The following is a 27,995-nucleotide window of genomic DNA, read 5'->3' on the forward strand; positions in this document are numbered from 1 at the left end:
AAAATACCAAAATAATATCAAACTAAACGAATAGAACTAGTCGATAGCTGCCTAAACTGACGACTGTGCAGTATTTTTTTAGTAGTCGAGGTGGTATTTTGTAAACGGCCCAACATGGTCACACAGCTGGGTTGAACATTCAATTTGTCGCTGATCTTCGTGCGCTCAAGTTGTGTGACGACGCATTTAGCTGATTGTTGCCTTCAACATTTTGTTGTGTGTTCTCCTGCCTTAAAGTACGCGCGCCGGCTGTTCAAATAACATACGTACGCTAAAATTAAAATTTAGTTTATTTTTTTGAAACGCAAGGTTCAATGTGCCCCTCTCTGTGAGTGAAATGTGCTGAAAAAGTGTTTTTTTTTTTTTTTATTGTTGTAAATAAAAATTGAAACGAAATCGAAAACGCAAAATATGTTGCTATGCAGCGATATGCACCTGTGTGTCTGCGCACTCAGTGAAGCCTGAAGAGCCAAGCCACAAAAGTGTAAAGTGCACTGGCCAGCAACCAGCAACCAGCAGAATTAAGCCGAAAACCAAAAACCAAATACAATCACAAATACGAAACAAAACAAAGCAGCACCAACGGCAACAACAACAGTATTTTCTTTTACTTTTTGTTTTGTTCACATTTTGCAACTCGAGAATTTCGCGCGTCGCTCGCTGCGCTCCAATTGCAGTAGCGCTTGGCTATAGTTGTTGTTGTTGTTGGGCGTGTTTCTCTTCTTCTGCTAAGCGACCCACACACAAATGAGGTAAAGAAAAACACAAACACAAACACAAACATACACACACCAACACAACTCCCTTTGCTAATTTTACAACACTTGTAATTTGATGCCTTTGTTTGTTTACGTTTTGCTATTGTTAAGCCATGGCGTTGCCAGATCGTTTGCGGCGGATGTCTTAAGCCGCCTAACGGTGCGACACCAATCTCGCGTCCGTTGCGTGCGGCCTTCAATTATAAAACTTTATTAAATACAAAAATAATTTGGGCTTTTTCTGTTTTGCTTGCTTTTTTTTTTTGTCACTGTCATCGTGTCTAATGATTTGCTCCACTTTGGGTTCAAGCCAACTAGAAAGTTCTTCTGCGCCACGCCTACCGCCTGTAGGTTGCCCACTTTCCATGCGTGGCAAATTGATTATGATTGAGTTATTGGCTGATTGATGGCGCGCTTGGCATGAAACGCCTTGGGGCTGACTAAGTTAAAGACAAGCTTATGCAATTGCACTCACCAGCGTGCGCACACACACACACACACACACACATACATACACACATGTATTCAATCAGTGTTAAGCGCGGGGCAAAAGACTTTCGAATGGCGTTTGGCGACTTGTGGGCCAATCGGTTAATTGCATTTCCTGGCCACTCGTCATGATCATCAACATCAACATTCATTACGATCGGCAGCGTCATTATGATCACGATCATCATCATCAATTTGTTAATTGTATTTTAATTACCAGGCGTTGGAGTTACCGCTGTGATGCTCTGGTCACACTGCAGAATATTGCGGTATTTTGCAGTATTGCAAAATGCATAAAACAAACAGTGCGAACAGTCCGAGTGCAAGAGCTGAACCTAGTAAATACCCTGTAATTAAATTACATTTAAATGAGGGGGCAGAAAAAAAATTGAATTGGATTAATGCAAAAGGAGCATGGAAAGATTTTGTAAGGGCCTTAAAGTCTATAATATGGATGGAGTTTATCTGAGAAGTTATATAAAACGGAGTTAAGGGAATCTCTATGGCCTGACAGTTGGGTATGCCATAGAGCTAAGGCTGGGAAAGAGCGAATGAGAGAAGCTTTCCTTGTAAACAAATTATACTATATGAAAATATATCGTTAGGGCAACGAGAAAACAATATCCATTCCAATAAGAAATTCTAGTAATGCTTTGCCATACAAGAAAATGGCTTGCTAAGGGTAGAGGAAAGCTACAAGGTTTCGACTTGGATATACGCATCACATATAAGAAACAAATTAAAGTTTTGTCTAACTAATGCGATACAATGGAGGCGATACATTGGAGGAGGAGGAGCTTAATAAAGCGATTCGATTTGGGAAATATGCCGAATGAGAATGCATGGCACAAGTCAGAGTACTATGGGTATTGCCAAGAGTGAACATATATATTACATACATATATACAAGATATATAGTCCATAGGAACTGACTTCAGGCCCCAACTGAACCAACAGCTACCCCATTTATAACATGTTATGCAGGGTATAGAATGCATAATACAAAATGCCAATTCACGTTGCATCGTATCTCATAGATACACAAAATTGAAATTATAAAAAATGTTGCTGCTGCTGCAGTTGCTGCTGCTGTTGCAGTTACTGTTGCAGGCGGCCCCATAAAAAGGCTCCTTTTGTAATTCAAAACTGCCGGCAAAAGGCAGCGAAAATGAAAATCAGATGCTGAATGGACTTACCTGACTGCACGATGCGCGCTCAAACTGAGAGATCTATAGATTTGACAGTTCTATAGAGCAGCTTCGCAAGGAAACAACTGTATAACGAGCTGTTGATTGTTCTATAAATGTGGAAGATATATACCATAAATGATATGAGTATATATATATACTTACTTTTTCCTTCGAACTGCTACGTCCCCAAGGTTAAAAGGTTAAGTCTATAGAGAACGCTTAACCGAAGTCTAGCTTCGCAAGGAAACAACTCTCAAACGAGCTACTGTTTTTTTTACTATAAATGTGGAGGATATATACCATTAATGATATGTGTATACATATATAAACATACTTTTTCCTTCGAACTGCTACGTCCCCGAGGTTAAGAGGTTAAGTCTATAGAGAACGCCTAACCGAAGTCTAGCTGTTGATTTTTCTATAAATGTGGAGGATATATACCATTAATGCTATAGATATAGATATAGTATACATATATAAACATACTTTTTCCTTCGAACTGCTATGTTCCTAAGGTTAAGTCTATAAAGAAGATCCAACTGAAGTCACATGTAAGACTTGATGGCTTTAGCTATAGCACCCTAAGGAATGTAGAGCTCACTATGGTATAGGCCCTTACAAACTTGATATGTCATTGATATATATAAATCGATATTAAACTCCTAAGCATAAGCCTAAGTCTAACCTATAGTAAATGTAACGAAACCCAGTCTGAAGACTTGCCCAAGACGATGCTGAAAACTCGAATATGCCTAGCCAGCTGCAGCACTTCGGGAAGTGCAGCGAAACCAATATACTCGCTTGGCTCACCTGCCGCACGAGTGTGTGTGCATAAAGAAATAAAGCAGCAACCAGTTGAACGCCCAGCGGCCCAGTCCCAGTCCCAGTCCCAATCCCAATTGCAGTTGCCCAGCCAGTTGGCCGCCTCGGACGGCATTTCTAACAGTCCGGACGGAGGGACGAGCGGACGGACGACGTTGGGGACTGGTTGGCGCTGCGGATTGGCATTTGTAGGATAAGCAACAGCAGCAGCAGCAGCAGCAACTGTTGCAGCCGGGCAAACAAGCGAGCCAGTTTTTACTTAACAACAACAACAACAACAACAACAATTGCCACAACGAGAACAACAACAACAAGAAAAACAGCCGACAAACAAACAATTTCAATTGCTGTTGCATACCTAGCAAGGGTATCTCTAAGTGCATGCAAAAATACTCACTGTATGATTGTTCAGGTCGGGAGTATACGACTAGCAGACAAGCTGAAGTTGATCAGGGTTAATCCGTATAGGCTTAGCTATGCGATTAGTGAGATATTAATCATCATCATCATCTGTATTATATGAGTAGATATAACAGTATATGTTAAAAGTATGCGACTAACTGATGTGCTAGTATAAGCGCGAATAAGTGGAAGCATATTCAAAGATTTCTTTGATTTGATGTGAGTCAATATCTAATCTAGAGTGGGTAGTATAGAGTATATTGGTTTTTATGTCAATATAATGTGCAACAGGAAGGCGCGGGCAAGCCCATCAATCATGTGGGAGGATGAACAGTGTGAATCACTCAGATTGCTCTTCACTTTGGGGTTTGATATAAGAGACAACTCTGCGTAGGACCCTAGACATGCTCTTGGGATAGACATACTGTGTGGGTCTGCCTAACCATCTAAAAAATCTCATGATAACTAGAGATTAGATAATTGAGAAGTACTTTAGTCTAATGCATAAAGTACTCACTTAATATATACTTATCGATAACTCATCTAATCATTAGCGATGATAGATCTCATTGGCTTTTTAGGCATAACTTGAAAAGGAGCTAAGCTAGAGACTGTCAGTTCGGTATCTGGGTAATTTTCATTATAAATGTGCAAAATTAAGGTTAGAACTGGTCTTTGACCTTATTAGAGATCATAAATATTTTCATTTTATTGAGTAACGATGAGCTTTGATGTAAATTTACACTTGATTATTAGCATTACGAACTAAAAACTTCATTAGGAATGCTCAAGTTCAGTCAGAGTGCTACGTATAGACAGGGTACGAACAACAATTAAATGAATAGGTGAGCTCTTCACAGTTTACTAGGTAAACAGTAGTACTAGTATACAGCAGCCGGGCGTTCCCGGTTTGTATTGGCTTTATTCTAAAAAAAAAATATAGAAAAAAAAGAGAAAAAACTTCTCATCTACAAGTTTCACTCTTTCGAGTTCCTCTACAAAATTTCGTTGAGTGTAGGCTAAAAGCATGTCTAAATCATTTACCATGCTTGCTTTCCTATCGGCAATTCTATCTATGGTATATCTAGTTTATCCAAATATATTTACAAGCCTTTCTGCGACATCAATTTCGCTCAGTGTAAATGGCTCTAAAAATTATGGCAAATCTCATATTCTAACCAGTTTTAACTTTTGTTTTTCAAGCAGAACATGGAGAGTGTGTGAGTGAGGGAGAGAGGGAGATATAGAGAGAGTGTGAGAGAGAGAGAGAGAGAGAGAGAGAGGAATAGGAGCAGTCAGAAAAGTTTTGTTGCAACTTTCGCTGTGCAGCCGAGGGGGACGCTGTGTGGCAGAAGCGTAGATCGCTTTGTTGTTGTTGCTGTTGCAGCTGAGTTTATCAGACGCCACGCCCAGTTAGGCCAGTTTTGTCTTGTGGGGCAGACAGCTTGTAATTGTTGCTGCTGTTGTTGCTGTTGTTGTTGTTGTCGCTGTGGGCAGCTGCACGCTTGCCAGCTGTTGCGGCGCGTCAGTTAGCTGCGGCAGCTGTGCGCGTGGGCAAACGAATGACTTAGGCAACAAACTTGCCGCACTTCAATTAAAAACAACAACAACAACAATGACGCTGGCAAACAAACATCAATTTATGCAAAACAATTCAATTTTTGCCGCGTCGCTCGCTCGTTCGGTCATTTACCCGGACAATCGCATTAGGGCGCAACAACAGCAACAACAACAGCAACAACAGCAGCAGCAACTAAACGTACTTGAAACAAAGTTTCGTGTCACGCCTCAAAAACATCGTCGAACGTTTCACACGCTGCTGCAAGTGGGAGGCAAATATTGTTGTTGTTGTTGTTGAAGCTGCTGCTGCTGCTGCTGCAGGTGTGTGGGAATCTTGGCAAAATAGCAAAAGTTCAATAGCATCGCATCAGCAGCAGCTGCTGCCGTTGCTGCCGTTGCTGCTGCTGCTGCTGCATTTACCTTTTGCCTACACTGACAAAAATTATAATACGAAATTCATGAAATTTTATTTACTAATTACATTTCCCTCTCCCAAGCTGCACAGCCATATGCACAGCCATATAGAAATGCAACGTTGTTGTACTACCTAAGCCTTAGGGTAGCTCTGAACGGGTTTGCTCGACTAGCGAATGTTTTGTGAATGTTGTTCCAGGATCGTTATGAATAAGAACTTTGTAAGAATTGTAGTATAATATTTGTATAGTAACTCGAGTGCATGAATTATTCATAAATCAATGATTTTAATATATTACACTTAGATAATTTCTGGAGAGTTCTTATTGAAATGGAACATTAATTATCATCAAATGAAAACTGAATTTAAAAGGTTTTTTATATTTGAATATTAGCTCAATTGATAACTCTTGCAGAATATCGATGTTATCGATAAGCGGAAAAGAATTTAAAAGTCTTTTGCTATCGATCTTATCGATAAGTGAAAAAAAGAATTTAAAAGTCTTGTGGACTCTAATATTAACCCGAATGGAAAGCCTAAAAGAATATTTCAAATGCTATCGATGTTATCGATAAATCAAAACAGAATTTAAATGGTCTTTTAAATTTGAATATCAGCTCAATTGACAACTCTCATAGAATACTTCAAGTTCAAGGTGTTATCGATAAATGAAAACAGAATTTAAAAGTTTTTTAAGATTTGTATATCAGCTCAAATGGCAAGTCTCACAAAATATTTCAAATGTTATCGATAAATGAAAATAGAATTTAAAAGGTCTTTTCGATTATAATATCAACCCGAATGGAAAGTCTTACGGAGTATATCAAATGTTATCGATGTTATCGATAAATGAAACAGGATTTAAAAGGATTTTTAGATTTGTATATTAGCTCAAATGGCTGGTCTTTCAGAACAATTCAAATGTTATCGATAAATGAAAACAGAATTCAAAAGGTTTTGTAGATTTGTAGATCAGCTCAAATGGCAAGTATTTCAAATGTTATCGATGTTATCGATAAATCAAAACAGAATTTAAAAGGTCTTTTAGACTCTAATACCAACCCTAACGGCAAGTCTTATATAATATCTCAAATGTTATCGGTGTTATCGATAACAATATAATTATCGCAGATAACATCACCGCTGTCTGGTCATGCCAAGTGCATTAGCATATGTCCTATGCATGTATAAGACTTCTCAGCTGCCATGCTATGCAACCAATATACCCGCTTTGGAATTATGCTGAGTATTTGCCAAGAATTCGTAGCTTTCATAGTCAGCATCTTTTCGCTGAGTGTATTTGCTGCACAAATGAGTGGGTGGCTGGCTAACCACTAAGCCACCACAACACCTCGATGCCTCTCTCTCTCTCTCTCTCTCTCCCTCTCTTTGTTCAGCTGACGCAATGGCAAGAGGCAATCATAGCCAGGCAGCATCTTGGTATCCACGCAGACAGCGCGTCGCGGCCAGATGAAGACGTTTCCATTTTGTTGTTCGCATTTTGCACGCAAATCCATTGTAACAAATATCTGGCTATACACAAGGCGCGGCCCGCCCCCTCGCTAGGCTGATTGTCGTATGATTTGAAGCGCAACAATTGTGGCCGCTGTCGTTTCACTGGTTGCAGCAACTGTTGCTCATATGTGGCAATGGAACAGCGGCAGCAACAGTTGCTGCTGCTGTTGCTGTTGCTGCTCTTTACTCGTGCTCATTGCATAAGGCCGATTGGCGTCGTTTCGCGTCGTGGGTGAAAGCGCGCATCCTTTCAAGCTGCTGCCAATGGTTCTGCAATTAAAATGAGCCGCATGCAACATGTTGCTGCCAGACACTTTGATATATCGAGGGAGAGGTAGGGGTAAGATATAAATCTGGTAAAAGTCGCAGACAGCTTTCACCTTGAAGGAGCTGCCGGCAGCAGCAGTCAGCCAGTTGGCTTCCTTGCCACATGCAGCATCTGCAGCCAGCATCCTACTCAGTCCGCTTGTCTCTTTCTCTGGTGGCATAACCCACGTTGACATTGGCGATAAGTTGCCAAAAAAACAACAAACAAACAAAAAGACAAACGAGAAGTAAATATATAAAATAAATTTCACCAGAAAAATGCTACATGCTTGCGAAAAGGGTGTGGAGCGCGGGCAGGGGTTGAGGAGGCTGGCTGGCGAGGGGTTTGGGGCATGGGAAATTCGACAATTTGTCACGTTGTTGGCCAGTCGTGCGTTTATTTGTCTGCCTGATTGGCCGCATGCCGCATGCCGCATGCAGGAAGTAAAAGCCTGCAGGTGCGCATCCCAGCTAAATCAGCAACGAGCGGCACACACACATGCACACATGCACACATGCGCACACACATGTCGCTGTCTGTGTGTAATTCGACAATTGCGCGAAATTTCTCTTTTATTTATGGCAATTTCTTTTGTCTCTCACGACACAAAATCAAATATTAAAATGATGCGCATTGAATAATAGCCAAAGCTAAAGCTACAGCTAAAAAAGAGAAAAAAAAGGAAAACGGCAGCAATATAAAGCTAAAATAAAAGCTAATCAAATTGCATGTAAATATTTTTTAGTTACTTGTCTCTCTGCCGGAGCAATTAAAACATATATGCGCATAATTAAAGCACTCGCTGCCTCTGTCAGCGCGCCGCGTCGGCAGTTCGCCTTGCAGAGCGAGCAAGCGGGGTGTATGAGCTCACAGATAGCGCATGTGACACAGACAGAGGCAGAGGCAGGCCCAGGCGTGGCTGATAGCAGAAAGTATGTAGTCTATGAAAGTCCATTGTTGATCAGATTGAGGAACTGAGTCGATATAGTAGGGTGTGTCCGTCCGTATCAACTCAAGTATAAGGAGCTTTTGTCTACTCAAGCTGGGTATTTTCTTGTCGAACTAGAAGTTTTCTTTGTACATTCGCTATTCATACAGGGTATCCTCGAGCCATGCATACTATTTTTTGCAAGGTTATCCTCTAGTCGTACAGCGCATATAACAGACGTATAGGGTATCCTCTAGTCGTGTAGGGTATCTCCGAATCATACAGGCTACCCTCTACCCATGCGGGGTATCTTTTAGTCGTACAGCGAATATAACAGACGTATAGGGCATCTTCTAGTCGTTCAGGGTGATCATTCAGGGTATCTTCTGCCCATGCTGAGTATCTTCTAGTCGTACAGCGAATATAACAGACGTAGAGGGTATCCTCTAGTCGTGTAGAGTATCTCCGAATCATATAGGTTACCCTCTACCCATGCGGGGTATCTTCTAGTCATACAGTGAATACAACAGTCTACTCATGCTGAGTATCTTGTAGTCAAACATTTACTTCGTACATTCTCTATTCATACAGACGTATAGGGTATCCTCTAGTCATGCAGGGTGATCATGCAGGGTATCTTCTTATACAATCCACCCTTTATCCATCCTGGGTATCTTCTGTTCATACAGTGAATATAACATACGTATAGGGTATCCTCCAGTCATGCAGGGTATATCCTACCCCTACCGAGTCTCCTCATGCACAGTATCTTCTAGTCGTGCTTGCCCGCACCTCGTGCACTCTTACTTGCTCCCCTCGAGTCGTTCGCATGCTCACAAAACGAAAGACTTAGGCAACGAACTTGCTTGGCCCTTGACTCGCTGGGCGGAGAACGCTGTGGCAGTGACAGCCATTGGCAATCGCGCCTCGACTCGAAATATTTCACATTTGTCATTTGTGCCGCAGCGAATGCTTGCCTTCAGCTGGCCGCATGCCACACGTGCCACAAATTGTGGCAACAGCTACAAATTGGACTCGGGCCTTAGCTGCAGAAATTACTTCGGCTTGAAAAATGCTTGCAGATAAGCAATGAAACGCAATAAACTAACTGTTATGCTCCAGCTGTTGCTTGCTGTTGACTTAGCAGGCAAAGAGGTACGATCGGTGCGTGAGGTATACATATAGGGAGTATATATATCTGTGGCATAGTTTATATAGAAAAGACGTGATTCATAGAGATAAATATTTGAGCTTGGGGTTAAGTAATCTGAGAGAGGGAATTTTGAGATTTTAAATGAATGTCTATAATTATAACTAGTTAAGATTCCATATACATCGAGTGTATATCTAGGATCTAGTTGACTAGACAAGAGTCTAAGATTCTAACTAAAAAGCATATAGGATTTATAACTGAGGGATTGTCAATGCTTGTGCTGATATGTTAGACTGTTAAAAAATGTTGCACTGTTAATACTAATAATACAAAGTCTTCATACAAATCTGTAATGTTACTACTGTTAGGAGACTCTATGCTTTGTCTAAAATCTAAATATGAATATGAATAATCAGATAGATAGCAAGGCAGACTAGCCACACAAATCATTCTCTCAAACTATTCCAAACACCAAGCATGTTCACTTAACAGCCTTACAGCGCTGCACTGTTAAGCAAATGTTAAGCGAGAACTAAGCTCAGACAAGATCCGAATCACATCACATTAACAATTCGTGTCAATTGGCATTTCTTACTTAAATGTTTCCACATCGCAAGAATCTTTACTTGACATTGCTGCAATCAGATCTTCGACTGTTAAGCAGCTGTAAGGAAATGTTAAGCAGTGTAGATTCACAGCTAGATCGGAAGCTGTTCGATGATAATGCACGCTCAGCTCATTTAAATTTCTAGTGAAATTTGTTCATTCGATCTATCAATCGTGCGAGTTTATTGTGAAATATTTAAGCATAAAAAAAGCAGCTGAAAATCTGAGCTGTCACGCACAACAACAACAACAACAACAACAACAGGAACAACAACAACGAGAACTAGTCGAGCGCTACGTGATGGCTGCTAAATAATTAATGTTTAAGTGGAGCTTGGGTTTGGGCAGCACTTTTTTTTTATTGGAGGCTGGACATGCGAGAGAGCTGCAACACTTAAAGCCACAGAAGCAACAACAACAACAGCAACAACAACAAACATATATTATTATGAGAGAAAGTCACGATTTACACAAAAACAAAAAACAACCGGCAAAAATAATTACAACTACCTCATGTTGTTGTCGTCGTCGTCGTCGTTGTTGTTGTTGTTGTTTATCGTCTTCTTATTTTATATTTTGAATAGCAAGCAACAAGCAAACACGATGTAAAACAAGCTGCAAGAAGAAGAAGCAGAAGAACACGCAGCGGCAGCAGCAGCAGCAGCTGAAGGAGCAGCACACGCAACAGCCAGAAATAAAAACAACAACAACAACAGCAACAAATTTTGCTTGTAATGAAATTTATTAACGAGAAAAAGTGTGAAAAGAACGAAGTTGAAATGCTCTGAATCACGGGAGGCTTACGGAAGATACAGAAATAATGAGAGCAGTTGTAGATGGGATTGCAGAAGTCTCTGTATATAGGGAAGCTTGCAAACGTATAAAATTAGTAGTAGAATAGTAGGTAGGGCAGTAATACATTACTGTAAATAGTAGTAGAATAGTAGTATGATAGTAAAACATTGGTGTTTGTAGTAATATGACAGTATACATATATAGCAGTAGAATAGTAGTATGACAGTAATACAAGAGTATAAATAGGAGTAGAATAATAGTATGATAGTAATACATTACTGTAGAGATTATAGTATAATAGAAATACATTGATATACGTAGTAGTATGACAGTCATACAAGAAAATAAATAGTAGTAGAATAGTAGTATGACCGTAATACAAGAGTATAAATAGGAGTAGAATAGTAGTATGATAGTAATACATTGGTGTTAATAGTAATACATTAGTGTTAGTATACATATATAGTAGTAGAATAGTAGTATGGCAGTAATACAAGAGTATAAATAGGAGTAGAATGAATGGCAGTAATACATTGGTGTAAATAGTAGTATGACAGCCATACAAGAGGATAAATAAGAGTAGAATAGTAGTATGACAGTAATACATTGGTATATATATAGTAGTAGAATAATAGTATTGCAGTATTACATTAGTATAAATAGTAGTAGAATAGTAGTATGACAGTATTACATTAGCATAAATATAAGTAGAATAGTGGTATAGCAGTAATACATTCTATGAATAGTAGTAGTAGTAGTAGTAGACAGTAATACATTAGTATGAATAGTAGTAGTCGTACGACAGGAATACACAACTATAAATAGTAGTAGTAGTACGACAGTAATACATTAGTATGAATAGCAGTAGTATGTAGTATGGTATAAATAGTAGTAGAACTGTAGCATGACAGTAATAAATAGGTATAAATAGTAGTAGGATAGTAGTATGACAGTAATACATTAGTCAAACTAGCAGTAGAATAGTAGTACGACTCACTAATTCATTAGTACAAATAGTAGTATCAGTCTGACAGTAAGACAGTAAGTAGTATAAATAATACATTGTAGATCTATACATTCTATAATAGGAGTAAAATAATTGTGGAATCTGAATAACAACATGGCTGATGATATTTCGAAAGGAAAACAAACGTTCGTAGGCAAAAGGTAGCTTCAAGAATGATATATAATATAGAAATAATAAGCCGATATGTCTACTTATCATACTAGGAAGTTTGATGATTACATAAAGAGAAACAATTTAATGCTATAGAAATACCTTTATGTAGAATTAATAGTGCCCACGATAGATCTGTGATGCATGAGAACGATAGAGCTTGCTTGAAAAATATTTATATATAAATCATATCTAAAGTGTGGCACCCTGGTAACACAATCTGGACAGGCTGGCAACGCCAAGACAAGAAGTGGAGGCTGATTAAAGCTCGTTGAATCAGTTACAGTTATCTGAAGTTGTCGTAGGAACTACTTGATGCATTAGTAAACCCATTCCATTGTTGCTGACCAGGGAATTGTATTTATATATCAATTTAGCATCAGAGCTCAGTGACTTGCTCGCTCTGTGGATGACAACGATTTGTGATGATGCCCTCAAAAAGTGCTTTAACGACTTCTATGGAAATTTCTACATGACTTTACGTATATTAAAATCAAGAGCCATGACAACAATGCGATGCGATGCGATGCGACGCGTCGGTCAAGAAAACAGCAGCTGTTGTTTTTGCTGTAATTATTATGATCGTTGTTATTGTTAGTGTTGCTACAATTGTATATTCAATTGTCAACGAGTGGGCGTGGCCGGAAGTAACAAGTGCTTAGAACTGATTGCCAAGTAAACAAGCAACAGTCGCCGCTTGAGGTCAGCGACAGGTGAAAGGCCAACGTCAAGCCAAGCCTCGCTGCGCTTGACTTTCCCCTGTCCAGTGCCTGCAGAGAGAGAGAGAGAGAGAGGGAAAGTGAGGGAGAGAGAGAGAGTGTAAGAGTGGTGGGCAGTGGGCGTGAATTGTAGGAAGTCTCAGTGTTGATATACCCATTAGATATGGAAAAACTGGGAAGAGGCTATATATGCAACAGGCAGAAGAAGAAGAAAAAGAAGAAGAGAAGACCTACCTATATATATATTATCTGAAAGTTGAGCTCGAAGAGAACTCAACTGACTGCAGTTAGCCCTTCTCTCATTCTTTCGCTTGGTCTTGCCTCCATGAGACTTGAGCTTCGCTTTACATCTAGTCTCGATAGATAGCCATAGGGTCTAGGATATCTGCTAGTCGAGCGCTCGTGACTTTCACTTGTTTCTTCTCTTGGCCGTAATTGTAACTGCCAAATAATTTGTTGCGCGGCTCTCGAGCTAAGCGATTATCATTATAATTATGTTCAATGCGGTTGCGATTGCGATTGCGGTGGCTCGTGATTAGCCAAGAGCGCTACAAAATCTCGACACTCGACAATGGACAGCGGACGCGTGGATCTAACAGAGATGCCGACAACAACAACAGCAGCAACAACAACAACAACAGCGGATGTGAATGACTATTGAGAGACAGGCAAACGGATGCTGCTGATGAAAGGCGAATGACGCTCAGAGTCCAAGTGGAATGCCGCGCATGCCTTTGCCATGCTCTCCAGCGGCAATCAATTCGATGACTTTGACATTGGGGGTAGTCCATTATTAAGCTATCGATAAGCTATCTATTGCTCGGAGGCTCTGGCTGCCGCCACTCGACAGATGCCAATCAACGAGTAGCACAAGAAATAAGTTTCACATTTAGCCCGACGAGCACTCGAGCATCGAATCGTGTCAACCTCTTGTCAAGCTCATGTCAAATGCGATTGGCAGTTGTCAGTAAAACCAAACTTACTTCAGGCTTGACCTATCGATGGGTTGTCAATTGTAGATCATATTCAATGGTCAGCTAGGGCACAAATTTAACACATTTCAGATTTAGCCTCCTGTCAAGCTCATGTCAAATGCGTAGCGACGGTTGTCAATGGCTAGACTTACTATACACGTGATCTATTGACAGTTTATCGATTATAGATTATATTCAATTGTCAGCTGAGGCTCAAATTCCAGTTTCACCACTTGTCAAGCTCAAGTCAAATGGTGTCGCGTGACCTATCGATAGTTTATCGATTATTGGCACTTTCAACTGTCAGCTAAGACTCAAAGTTTTCATATTCAAGATGCGTATCTTGTCAAGCTCATGTCAAATGTGTATGTCAGCTGCCACGCGTGACCTATCGATACTTTATCGATTATTGTCATATTAAACTGTCAGCTAAGACACGTAAGTTTTCATTTTCAAGATGAGTCTCTTGTCAAGCTCGCGTTGAATGTGTATGTCAGCTGCCACGCGTGACCTATCGATAGTTTATCGATTATTGGTGTATTCAACTGTGAACTAAGACACAAATTTTTCATATTCTCTTGTCAATTTCATGTCAAGTGTGTATGCCGGCTGTCACGCGTGACCTATCGATAGTTTATCGATTATTGGTGTATTCAACTGCGAACTAAGACAAAGTTTTCATATTCACTGGTCAAGCTCTTCTCGAATGTAATTGTCAGTTGGCTACGAATCCGTCTTATGCAGGCTCCAACTCTCGCTATCTCATATTAAGATTTGAAATGTGCTAAAATGTCATTAACATTGCTTTAACATAGTCTTAAAGGAGAACAGATTTCATACCAAACAAACTTTCAATATTGAATTAAAAGTGTCTTACAGGCTTCAGCTTATATCTTCTCACTCTTTTCTGCGCCGTCTCGCTCTCCCTCTCTGCGGTGCCCCCCTCCAGCAACAGCTCTTAAAACGCACTCCAACCATTGCCGCAATAATTAATCTCTGTTTCTTGTTTACATCAACTCTGTAAAATCTCATTTAATGCTGTCCCCAGCAAAATAACGAGACCAAACGAGAGGAAAACAAAAACAAAACCCAATTTCGCAATTGGCAAAATGAAATGTCTGGCATATCGTACGCTCCGCTATTGCCGATCAAATGGGACGCAGCTCGAGACAATTTGCCGCCACATATTTATGAGCACATTTCGGTGGCGCCTCGTCGATTGCCCCCGAACTGCGAGTTCGTTGCCTAAGTCTTTCGTTTCGAGATCTGCTCGCGGCTCGCAGTTCGCAGTTCGCAGTTCGGATGTCGAGAGTCGAGTCTCTTGAACTTTGTTGGCCAGGCTACCATTTGGGCATTATGTAAAGATCGGGGCACAAATGATTTATAGAGCCGCATAAACAGTCAATAAATACGTTGTAAATTGCAGTCAACAAAACATTTTGATGGATCGAATGGGCATGGAACAGCCAGCACGAACGATAAATGAAAAGGAAAAACTGAACAGACCCAACAACAACAACAAGATTTGTCTACGGCATAATTTCAATAATAAATTTCCATAATTTTCAACTTGTTTTGCTGTCGATTGGCGATGGTTTGTTGTTGTTGTTGTTGTTGTTTGTTTGCTGCAAGTGAAGCGTAGAATTACGTGAAAGAAAAGTGAAATTATGCAGCGTGTAGACGAAACGCAACAACAAGTTGTTGCTACAATTGTTGCTGTCTCTCTCTCTCTCTCGCTCTTTCTCTCTCTCTCTTTCTCTCTGTGTGATGCGTGAAAGCCACCACAAACGTTGACGCGTCGCCTCATTCGATGCGTGCGACCCAATTTCCAAATTCAATTGCAAGTTCAAGTTTTATTTCTATATATGTATCTTGGGCACATACCCATTCAAGTTGTCGCAGGCTATGTACGACTCAATAGGCCTATTTGACTGCAATTGTGGCCATCGTTCAGCTATATGGTTTCACTTAAAGGAACGATATAGGAGCTCATGCCATGAGACTAACATAAGATTATATCGATAGGAAAGCAGTTCGATTTATCTGAGTGTAATATTTCTAGTTAGCTCATTCATAGGACAGCCTCGGTCTCTGTTTTTTTTTTCAGGCCAAGGCTGAATTTGTAAGAAATCACTTCAATTTCATGCTATTTCCAGGCTAGTAATTCCTCCACTGATTGCAACGATCAATCGATTATCGTTTTGCCATCACAATCAGCCGCATTGCATCAGCTGCTTGGCGCAGTGTCGGAAACTATTTTGAATTATATCCACACATTCGAATAGCGTTCGACAATTCATAATTAAATGGCAAATCGAATTGCCTATTTCAACAGCTGTGTGTTATCGATAACTCGAGTTCGAACTGCTTAAATGTTGTTACGGGAAAATGGATTACCTTCGCTTGATCAAGTAAAATGAGCATGTGCAATTCAGTATTTCACTACCGCTCTCTCTCTCTCTCTCTTTCTCTTTATTTCTCTCCCTCTTTCTGACACGCTCTTTCTTTCTCGCTCTGTCTTTCTTTCTGTCTTTATCTTTCATTCTTTCACTCTCTCCTTCTTTCCCTCTCTCTCTCTCTTTTACTTTATCTCTCTCTCTCTTTCTCTTTCCCTTCCTCTTTCTCTGTCTCTTTCTCACTCCCTTTCTCTCTTTCTCACACACTCTTTCTCGCTCTGTCTTTCTTTCTGTCTCTATCTTTCATTCTTTCTCTCTCTCCTTTCCCTCTCTCTCTCTCTCTCTCTCTCTTACTCCCTCTCTTTCTCTTTCCCTTCCTCTTTCTCTCTCATCTCTCTTTCTGTGTCCCTCGTTCTTTCTCTCTCCCCTTTTCTCTCTTTCCCTCTTTCTTTCTCTCTCTCTCACTCTTTCTCTCGCTATATCTCTCCCTCTTTCTCTATCTCTCTTTCTTTCTCCCTCTCACTTTCTTTCTCTTAATCTCCATCTCAGTCTCAGTCTCCCCTTCGTTTAGTTCTACAGGGTATCTCAAGCGTCGTTTCATGCCGTATGCTCCATAGCTCCATTGAGGCTTTACTTCTACTTTAAGCACATTCTTTCACTTGTCAATTGACACGCAGCGCACGTTTGGTACACATGTCACCTATCTCTCTCTCTCTCTCTGTCTCTCGTTCGCTCTCACTCACTCCCAGTCTACCTTCTCTTTGCAGCTGCGCCTGAGGCGGAAGCAGAAGCAATACCAGCAGCGAAGATGATGATGATGATGTCGCCAGCAGCGGCATCAGCGTCGACCGACTGCAGCAGCAGCAGCATGCAGGGCTCGACGACGAGCAGCGCCTCGAGCGATGTGATGACGCTGACCACAACGGCGGCGTCGTCGTGGTGCGCGATGCCGGCCAGCACACGGTTGCGTGTGGTGCGGCTGGTGCGGCCGCATCAGCGCCGGCTGCTGGTGGTGCCCGAGCGCAGCGCCACATTCGGCTTTGCGGTGCGCGGCGGCAAGGAGCACGGCATCGGGTTCTTCGTCTCGCACGTGGAGCACGGCGGCGAGGCGCAGCTGAAGGGCCTGCGCGTAAGTGGATCAGCCCAAGAATGTGGGTCAGTCACGCAGCGCACATTATGCCACTTACGTGACTGCACCACCCAGTTGAGCGAGCTTCGCTTCGAATCGCCGTTAAGCGCGACTTTCCCTAACTCCCATCTAACTTCCATCCACAGATTGGCGACCAGATCTTGCGCATCAATGGCTATCGACTGGAGGATGCGGTGCACAAGGAGTTCATCCAGCTGGTGGCCAGCCAGGATCGGGTCACGCTCAAGGTGCGAGGCGTGGGCATGCTGCCAGTCAAGGAGTAAGTCTGAATCCAATCATAAGAAACTAATTGAACTGAACATGACAAACTGATTGACAAGTTGATTGACTGTTGATTGATGAGTTTGATTGATTGATTGATTGATTTAAGCTGAGATAGAATATGCCCGAGACAGTTTGGAAGTTGATTGCATCTTATGTTCAAGCAATTTTGAAAGTTTACTCGAAGTGATTGATGAAGATGATTGACTGTTGGTTGATGAGTTCGATTGATTGCTTTAAGCTGAGCTAAAATATACCTGAGCAAGTTTAGAAGTTGATCGCTCGAGTCTTATGTTCAAGCAATTTTGATAGAATATATTTTAAAAGTTTATTCAAAGTGATTGATGAAGATGATTGACGGTCATAAGAGACTAATTGAACTGAACATGACAAAGTGAGCAAGTTGACTGACTGATGATTGATGAGTTGGATTGATTGCTTTAAGCTGAGATAGAATATACCTGAGACAGTTTGGAAGTTGATTGCTCGAATCTTATGTTCAAGCAATTTTGATTGAATACATTTTGAAAGTTTACTCAAAGTGATTGATGAAATTGATTGACTGTTGATTGATGAGTTCGATTGATTGAGTTAAGCTGTGCTAAAATATACCTGAGCAAGTTTAAAAGTTGATTGAATATATTGTGAAAGCTGAATTAAATATTAGCTCAAAGTGATTGATGAAGATGATTGACTGTTTTTTGATTGATTCTGACTCTCAATACTACTTCAATCAACTAACTTTAACTGAGTTCAATCTTAGTATAGATTGATTGACTCAATAGAGTCTAGTTCCCGACTTTGATTGATGATGATTGACTGTTGGAAGTTTAGTTTGTGTTCATAAATGATAGAGTTTAATCAATACTTCCGCTTGTCATTAAATTAAAGGACATTCTGCCCTTCGATTCAATCAATCTTGATTGATGATAACGCTGTGATTGATTCTATGATTGACAGTGATTATAATTTGCTCTAGAGCTTATCATCTGTCTTTTAGTTAATATCAGTCAGGGCTGATTGATGCACATGATGATTGATACTATGATTGATAGCTTCTGAATGCAAGTCCGATGGAAATAGAATGCTTGATTGATTGACATGTCTCTCTATCCACATTTAGTTAGTTTATAGCGTAAATTACATAATTATACACACTGATTGAGTCTTGATTGATAACCACCTCACGATATTTGCAGCCAGCCGGATGAGCGTCTGTCCTGGAGCGTGGTCAAGCTGCCCAGTGTGAGTGGCACGCCCTCGGAGAGCTCGTTCAAGGCGACGACGGAGCGACGGACGGCCAGCCGGGACATCAATGTGGTGCTGCATGTGGCGCCGCGCACCAAGCTGGGCCTGGGCATATGCAAGGGGCCCGAATGGAAGCCGGGCATCTTCGTGCAGTTCACCAAGGAGCGCAGCGTGGCGCGGGAGGCGGGTCTGCGGCCGGGCGACCAGATACTCAGCGTGAACAGCATCGACTTCTCGGACGTGCTCTTCAGCGAGGCCGTGGCCGTCATGAAGGGCTCCAGCAAGCTGGACATGGTGGTGCGCACCGCCGCCGGCTGCGATCTGTTTCCCGGCGAGTCCAGCGGCTACAACAGCTCGGCCAGCTCGGTCACTGGCGACCAGAGTCCCTGCTGGGCGGACGCCAAGTCCAAGCGACTGACGGCCGTGCGCGAGGAGCCCGCCCAGGCAGCTGCCTCGGCTGGTGCGGCGGTGCAGGTGCACAAGCAGCTGAACAAGACCATCATCAAGCTGACCGAGAACGGCACCTCCATCAACAGCACCTACATAGCCAACGCCTGCGGCGCTCAGCAGCTGCAGCGTGAGCACGAGCACACTCTGGAACAGCTGTCGGTCAGCCGCAGCACCACAATGCGGCGCAGCTGCTCGGTGGCTGCGCCCATACCACCGCCGCCAGCTGCAGCGGGGGCAGCGGGGGCAGCACCGGCGCCCAGCAGCAGCAGTGCGGGCAGCAGTCTCTCCAGTGCCATAACCGACGAGCTCAAGAAGCGCAAAGAGGTAAGGCAGCGGAGCTGATGGGTGGCAGAATACCCTGTAGAATATAGGATATGGAATATAGGATATAGAATATGGAATATGGAATATCGAATATGGAATATAGAATATAGAATATAGAATATAGAATATAGAATATAGAATATAGAATATAGAATATAGAATATAGAATATAGAATATAGAATATAGAATATAAAATATAAAATATAAAATATAAAATATAAAATATAAAATATAAAATATAAAATATAAAATATAAAATATAAAAAATAAAATAAAATATAAATAGAAATAGAAATATAAATATAAAATATAAATATAAAATATAAAATATAAAATATAAAATATAAAATATAAAATATAGAATATAAAATACAAAATACATAATATAAAATATAAAATATAAAATATGAAATATAAAATATGAAATATAAAATATAAAATATAAAATATAAAATATAAAATATAAAATATAAAATATAAAATATAAAACATAAAATATAAAATATAAAATATAAAATATAATATATAATATAAAATATATAAAATATAAAATATATAAAATATAAAATATAAAATATAAAATATAAAATATAAAATATAAAATATGAAATATAAAATATGGAATATAAAATATAAAATATGAAATATAAAATATGGAATATAAAATATATAGTATATAGAGAGCTTTTAAACACGGCAGTTTTTAGCTCAAAGATGTATGCAATATGCTTTCTCTCAATTCTTCGATATTCGTTCAATATATACCCTGTAATCAGCTGCATTCAGGTAGTATACATTTGTACCTGAATTTCATGCTTTCCCTTTTGAACTGAAGGCTTTAGAGTAAAATGCGTAGACACAACTTTTGCATTTCGATAACATATTCCTACATTACATCTAAAGATCGATATGTGTATCGTTTATTCGAAAAGCTCAATCAATCGATGTTGTCTTCCTCTATATATAAGAGCTTATTGTTCTGCTCACTTTGCTTAGTCTTGTTCGATAGCTATCAACTATTTAGAGCAATCGATACGTATCGATTAATATTCAGCCGTTTTAGACCTCAAATCTGACAGTAAAATAAAGCTCTATATTTGTATACAACTCGATAAACATTGAGAGCTCAGAGATTTTTTACTTATATACATATGTCGATAGCTATCAACTATATTAACTATATATATATCGATTAATCGTTGCCTCAACTGCTTTCGGCTTTAATCTGAGAGTAAATGAATAGCTGTATATATTTAAACATATCGATAAACATCGATAGCTCAGAGGTTCTTTACGGTTATACATATTTTGATAGCTATCAACTATATCAGCCATATGTATCGATTAATCTTAGCCTCAACTATTTATGCATTAAGTCTGACTACAAATGAATAACTGTAGACTTTTACATAAATCGATAGACATCGATAGCTTAGACTTTTTCTTACGGATATACATATTTCACAGTTTTCTTTACCGCATACGTCTTAGTCCGTAGAACTGTTGATATACATACATATGTACGTATGTATAAATCGAATGTCCAAGAATCGATAAACATTGATAGTCATAAACTGTTTTTCAGGCATATTCCATAGACATTCTTTTGGAATTTGCAGAAAATATTCCTGTTATATCTAAAATATTATACTATATATAATATAAGATTCCTTAAGTCAGATAAATTGTTAAAAGAAAACTGAAATTCGCAGAGTTGAATCGCGTTAATGGCAGTTGCACTCCCTTTCCCTTTCTCCCTCACTCACTCACTCACTCTCTCACTCTCACTCTCTCACTCTCTCTCTTTGCAGAAACAACAACAGCAGCAGCAGCAGCAGCTGGTGGCGGGGCAGCGGAGCAGCCAATTGAGTCGGGATCGCGATAGGCTCAGAGATCGCGATCAGCGAACTGAAGATCGACCGCACAATGGCGCTGGCAGCAGCCGCAGCATTGCACAAGTGTCGCAGAAACGCGAACGCAATGCAGCGAGCAGTGCAGCCAGCGTTGCTTGTGCGGGTGGTGGCGCCGGTGGTGCAGCAACTGCAACTGCAACTGGTGATCAGCACACGGCGCTGATGGATGAATTTAAGCGCGCGCATCAGCGCATGTTTCGGAACGGGTTCCATGAGAGCGAGCACAAGGTGAGCTGGCCAAAAACTAATAGTTGTTGTTGCTAGTGGCTAGTTGTTGTTGCTGTTGTTGCTGTTGCTGCTGCTGCTGCTGCTGCTAGTTGCAACACACAGAGGCAAACCAGCAACAACAATGGCCACTTGCAAAGGTCAAGAGAGCTGCGGACTGCGGACTGCGGCACTTGCTGTTGATTGTGGATGGCTGATTGTAGTTAGCATAAGTAGTAGTTGTTGTTGTTGTTGTTGTTGTTGCTGCAGTTACTGGTGTTGCTGCTGGTGCTGCTATTCCAGTTGCTGATTGTTAGCCATGTGAAGTATTTGTTAGCCACTTGAGTGAAGTCAAGTGAATGAGGGCACAACAGCCAGTGTCTAAGACAACAGCAGAGATAGTGAGGGGGAGACAGAGAGAGGGAGAGAGAGAGATACCTACATATATGCAAAGAGAGAGAGGGATAGAGAGAGAGATACCTATAGATATAGATAGAAGTCAAGGCAAATAGAGAGAGAGAGAGAGAGAGAGAGATACCTATATGCAGAAGAGGCAAAGAGAGAGAGAGAGATACCTATATGCAGAAGAGGCAAAGAGAGAGAGAGAGATACCTATAGATATAGATAGAAGTCAAGGCAAATAGAGAGAGAGAGAGAGAGAGAGAGATACCTATAGATATAGATAGAAGTCAAGGCAAATAGAGAGAGAGAGAGAGAGAGAGAGATACCTATATGTAGAAGAGGCAAAGAGAGAGAGAGATACCTATATGTAGAAGGGGCAGAGAGAAAGAGAGAGATACCTATATGTAGAAGAGGCAAAGAGAGAGAGGGAGAGAGAGAGAAATACCTACATATTTAAAGAAGACCAAGCAAAGAGAGAGAGAGAAAGAGATATACCTATATGTAGAAGACAAGGCAAAGAGAGAGAGATAGAGAGAGAGAGAGAGAGAGATACCTATATATAGAAGAGGCAAAGAGAGAGAGAGAGAGATACCTATATGTAGAAAAGGCAAAGAGAAATAGGGAGAGAGAGAGAGACCTATATGTAGAAGACAAGGCAAAGAGAGAGAGAGATATACCTATATGTAGAATAGGCAAAGAGAGAGAGATACCTATATTTAGAAGAGGCAAAGAGAGAGAGAGAGAGAGAGAGAGATGCCTATATGTAGAATAGGCAAAGAGAGAGAGGGAGGGAGATAGCCCCAAGATAAAGATAGAGAAAGGCAAAGCTATGCCTATGGCAAGCCCATTTGATATACACCAGAATCCGTTTATAATGACTCCTCCTTATAGCGTCTGTACGGTTAAAGCGACAAAAATTCGGATCCCAAGACAAAATTTTATGAGCAAACTTATACGGCTATAGCGTCTTCCGGGTAGTGTCCTTATAAACGGATTCATCTGCATATGCTTCGTACAAATGCACGTAACAAAAGGGAGTAGAAGCAAGGACTAAGCGAATTGGATTTATATTTATATATACTTGATTCGGAGACGATCTATAATTATCCGTCACAGGCTCTATAGAGAAGAGGCATAATGTTGAGTTGATTTAATACGAACCAACAGATATTAAGCTGATTGAGTAGATATAACTTATAGATATAAACTTATATATGGTATATCATCTAGAAGTAAAGGAAACGCCAAAAACCACACTATGAGCTAGAGCAATAAAATAGTTTAAAAAAAAGAAAATACTCTTCTCTTCTTCTCTCATCTAACGATCTTATCAATAGAAAACCAACTGAATAGCTTTCGAATTCCGGCTCCATATATGTGCAAAATATTATTGTTTACCTCATTCGATTTGCCACACCCATAATAGGCGGATATATATATGTATATACATATATATCATGTTTGGCTTATCTATAGATAAATGCTTACGTAACTGACTTATCAAACTTTGGCTATCCGGCTATAAAATTGCGCGAGATATATATTTACGATTCTCTAGCCTCAGTCATATAGAAAAGATAGAGCAATTTCTGATTTGCCAAATGCCACAGTGAACACTCAATGCGAGCATATCACTAAGACTACAGCAAATCAATATACTCTCTGTTCACGTGGCGGGCGAGTATTAAAACAATATATGTAGATGGGCCTAGCGAAGCTCCCTATTGACTTTTGGCCCAAGCTAATCGCAAAACTGCATTTTTCTAGTGAAAAATAATAATCTAGATCTAATCTCGACTGTGTCGCTAGATAGACAGACAGATAGATGGATGGTTAGATACACTTGTAAGGGTGACGCTCGGCTGAGTCTATGCATTTATGCAAATATTTTGACCTAAGCTAATCTTATCTAATGGAAGATTAAAGAGAGGGAGAGAGAGAGAGAGAGAGAGGTGGGAGAGAGAGTGAGTCAATATAATTAATTCAGCAACTGCAAGTAATATGGATCTAGAGATATTAGTTCTTGATGCACAAGTTGTTTGTCACGTATATCCAGATAGAAAGTGAGAGAGCGAGAGAGAGAGAGAGAGAGAGAGAGAGAGAGAGAGAGAGAGAGAGAGAGAGAGAGAGAGATAGATAAGATTATATTTATGTGCATATATGTATATAATATTAGATTTATCTATATATTCAATTTATAAATAATGCAAATTTTTCATAGAGCCGAAGGCTTTATACAGCTTAAAGAACTTATCAAACTGAAACATTAACTGGAGCCCTTAAATCCTCTAATTTTAATCTATAAGTTGTTCACCCGATTAATATCGATAGCAAAATAACAACTGAAAGGCATCTAATGCACTCAATCAAAAGCTAAAACTTATCGATAACTCAATGCAGCGACTATTCTATAGTTATGCATTCTGGTAATGCGCTTGTTGATCATGATGAAGGCTCTAGTCTGTCTTTAAATACTATGTACAACTAGAATCGATCATGTTTTGAAATTTGCATACAACCGATAAAAATCGATAACTCAAATATTGTTACTTTTAGCATATATCAGATGCGCTTTGAGTGTGGAATCATATAGAGTATTCTGCATTTTGGCATGCCCTCTCCAGAGCCGTAGCAAGAGAGAGAGAGAGAGAGAGAGAGAGAGAGAGAGAGAGAGAGAGAGAGAGAGAGAGAGAGAGAGAGAGAGAGAGAGAGAGAGAGAGATAGAGAGAGAGAGATAGAGAGAGAGAGAGAGAGAGAGGGTGAGAGAGAGCGAGTTGTATGTGCTGTGGATAGAATATGAATGACAGCTGTTGCTGTTGTCTTTGCACGCGGTATGTTCTAGTCGTGTATGCCCCATGACAGCGCTCTGGCTTGCAATTGCACAAGCTGCCCTAGCAATGGCTAAGCAATAGGCTAATCAGTTAAATATTTGATAAATTGTATAGACACACACACACACACACACACACACGCACACTCGGTGCGTCTGCTGAGGTGTTTATTTTGTTGACCTTGTGTCATCGGGGACTTTTGTGTAGTTTTCTTCAAAGTAATGTAAAAAAAAAAAATGACAAAAATAAATAAATAAAAATAAAACGAGCTTCGCTTGCGTTGGGCAATTAGTTGGCTTTCCCTTTTTTGGGCAGCATTTTTAATTTGTATCTAACTGCAACAATAGCCGTCGGCTGTCAGCAGCCGCACCAGCCGCACCACCCGCACCGCTGCCCATGAGTCATCCCATTGGCAAACAGAGGGCAGGTGCACGTCTCTCTCTCTCTCTCTCTCTCTCTCTCTCTCGGTCGCTCTGTCCGTTATCTTATCTCATGGCGCTGCGGCGACAGGTGAGCAAATCGCGACGCGTTGCTATTGCTCTGTTCGAACTGTTTCAGCGCCAGTCGAGCGAGCGATTGGCGAGCGTCCACAACGGTGCAACAACGGAACAACAACAACAACAGCAGCAGCAGCAACAACCACATCGTAGAGCTAGAACTTCTAGAGTTTTCAAATGAGTTTGCTACGTACCAAACGAGTGGGCGGCAGCAGCGACAGTGGGCGTGCCAGCGATATGCCCACCATGCGGCCCGTCTCCATGGGCCGGCCGCTGGTCATAATGTCCACCTACGAGGTACAACATCAGCTGCACTCACATCACAATCAATTAATTGAGCAATCAATCAATCAATCAATCAGATTTTCATTAAAATTTGATTTGTGATTTTTATTTTTATTTATTTTTTGCTCTATATGATTCGCAGGAGCGCGGCGAGACGCTGAAACGCACTTCGATTATGCCCGATGATAGCTGCTATCGCAGCAACAACAACAACAACAGCAACAACAACAACAGCAACAGCAGCAACAAAAACTACAGCAACAACAGCAGCAGCAGCAGCAGCAATATTGCCAGCAACGGAAGCAATCGCATGTTGCTGCTTAATGGCAGCAACAACAACAACAACAGCAACAGCAATGTGAATGGTACGCCGGAATTGCCACCGCCGGTAAGTGGATTGCGTTTAGATTCATAAATTGAAAACGAAATTGAAAAAATTGCAAGCAACTGCCAATTAGAGCTGAAAATTGATCAAAGCCCAATTGCCAAGATCTCCAAGTAATATCAATTTGCCAGCGACCAATGGAGCTGAGCAGCTCACGTGAGCTTTTTGGCGAGCTTTAATGCGCTTGACTTGACTTGACTTGAACTTAAATGAGCTTTCATTGAGCTTCACTGAGTGCAGTCGTTAGCCTGAAGCTATTCAAATTGGAAAATTATAGTATAATGTTTTTTATAGCTTTTTAATGAGCTTTTTAATATTTAGACAAGTTTCTGCCAGCTTACGTTCCACGCCATTATTACATATTACATAAAATTACATTATTACATAAAATATAAAATATATTCCTATATAAATATATTATTAGCTTTCCTAGAGCTTTAATGAGCTTTCATGATGTGCCGTTGAGCTGGCATTTAAAGCTATAATTAAGCTTAAGAGAGCTTTCGTAATTATTTCATGGATATTTTAAGAGACCTCAAAGCTCGTAGAGCCACAGCTAATTCGAGTCGAGCTTCAATAAGCTTGCTCCAAGCCTGAAGCTTATTGCATGTCTATAAAGCACATTCAGCTTAGCTAAACTCAAATGAGCTTAAATATAATTACAGCTAATGTGAGTTGAGCTTATGATAAGAGTGAGCTTTGTTAACTTAGGATTAAGCTTAAATGAGCTTTTATTATATGGAAAGCTCTTAGGAAGCTTTAAGCTCTGCAACTGCTTAGCTTGACTTATTCAATTATTCTCGACTCTTTTGGCATGAGCATATCCAATAATTTAGCATGTGGAGAGCTTTCAGCATGGAAAATACGTTAAGCTTTAAGCTCTGCCACAGTTTAAGCACTTAAAGGTAGAGAGAATAATTGTGTAGAGCATCTAAATTTGGCGAGCATTGCGCGGTCGACTATGCCCGATTGCAGCATTCTTAGTTGTTTTAGATAGCTTCTTCTTCTTTATGTCATTTTCTTGCCACGCTCGCAAGTTTATTTATATAAAAAAAAAAACTTATCAAAACTTATCTAGTCAGTCACTCATACCATGCTTCTCTCTCTCTTTCTCTCTCTCTCTCTCTCTGCAGCCACCTCAGTTTGCCAATCCACAGCAGAAGCAGCAACAGTCGCCGCCACCACAGCCGCCCGCGCAGCTCAAGCTGAGCATACCCAACGGCAACGGCAACAGCAATGGGAATGGGAATGGGAATGGGAATGGCCAGCCGCTGTCCGCTCGCAGCAAGCAGCTGAGCGCAGCATTTGGATCGGCGTCGCCGCTGTCGCCCGTGCGCAGCCCCAGCGTGCAGATGCGTGCGCCGGCAATGCCGCAGCCCGATTACGATGCAGCAGCAGCAGCAGCAGCAGCGCCAGCGAATGGCACGCAGCAGCGACGCACGCTGCGCTTGGGCACGGTGACGATTGGCGAGTACAGCGGGGAGCAGCGCAGCAAGCGGGAGATGCTGCGCAGCACAAACGCTGGCAGCGCTCAAACGAACGGCATACTCAAGAATGGCAATCGCAGCAGCAACAGCTTCAGCGCCAGCAACGGCAACAGCAGCAGCGCCAGCAGCAGCAACAGTCGCCAGCAACAGCAACAGCAGCAGCAACAGCCAGAAAAATCTATTAAATTTGGCAACTAAAAAATATCGAAAAAAAAAAAAACATTTGTGCAATATGTTTTAAGCAGACGTAGTACAAAAGCAAAAAAAAAAAAATCTAGAATTTATACAATTTTTTTTTTTTATTATTATATTTTATATATACATATATATTATACCTTTTTTTTACATATT

At 40.7% G+C, this 27,995-nt stretch overlaps 2 protein-coding genes across 3 annotated transcripts in view; both read left to right on the top strand.

Annotated features, from left to right (window-relative positions):
* LOC108656283 (immediate early response 3-interacting protein 1) overlaps nt 1-27,995 on the top strand; it is a 98,214-nt gene that overhangs the window by 20,777 nt on the left and 49,442 nt on the right. The gene's annotated exons all lie outside the window — the stretch shown is intronic.
* LOC115564785 (uncharacterized) lies at nt 133-27,885 on the top strand. 2 transcript variants are annotated; one of them, XM_089263138.1, is made up of 7 exons: nt 133-752; nt 16,974-17,335; nt 17,482-17,615; nt 18,817-19,639; nt 21,452-21,781; nt 25,915-26,160; nt 27,291-27,885. In XM_089263138.1, exons 2-7 carry the CDS (start codon nt 17,015-17,017, stop codon nt 27,840-27,842), a joined length of 2,406 nt encoding a protein of 801 aa, XP_089119264.1. In that variant the 5' UTR covers nt 133-752; nt 16,974-17,014; the 3' UTR covers nt 27,843-27,885. The 2 variants fall into 2 exon arrangements, with proteins under 2 accessions (XP_089119264.1, XP_089119265.1); XM_089263139.1 differs by having other exon boundaries at nt 21,464-21,781.

Source organism: Drosophila navojoa, chromosome X (genome assembly GCF_054131105.1).
Source record: "Drosophila navojoa isolate 15081-1374.11 chromosome X, UAZ_NAV_1.0, whole genome shotgun sequence".
Taxonomy (NCBI): domain Eukaryota; kingdom Metazoa; phylum Arthropoda; class Insecta; order Diptera; family Drosophilidae; genus Drosophila; species Drosophila navojoa.

What these genes read in the sequence shown, in the direction of transcription:
- LOC115564785 (XM_089263138.1), top strand. Translation starts at nt 17,015, where the DNA reads ATGATGATGATGATGTCGCCAGCAGCGGCATCAGCGTCGACCGACTGC. An exon ending in GGCATGCTGCCAGTCAAGGA is followed by an intron (nt 17,616 to 18,816) that starts GTAAGTCTGAAT and finishes CGATATTTGCAG; the next exon opens with CCAGCCGGATGAGCGTCTGT. An exon ending in TCCATGAGAGCGAGCACAAG is followed by an intron (nt 21,782 to 25,914) that starts GTGAGCTGGCCA and finishes TATGATTCGCAG; the next exon opens with GAGCGCGGCGAGACGCTGAA.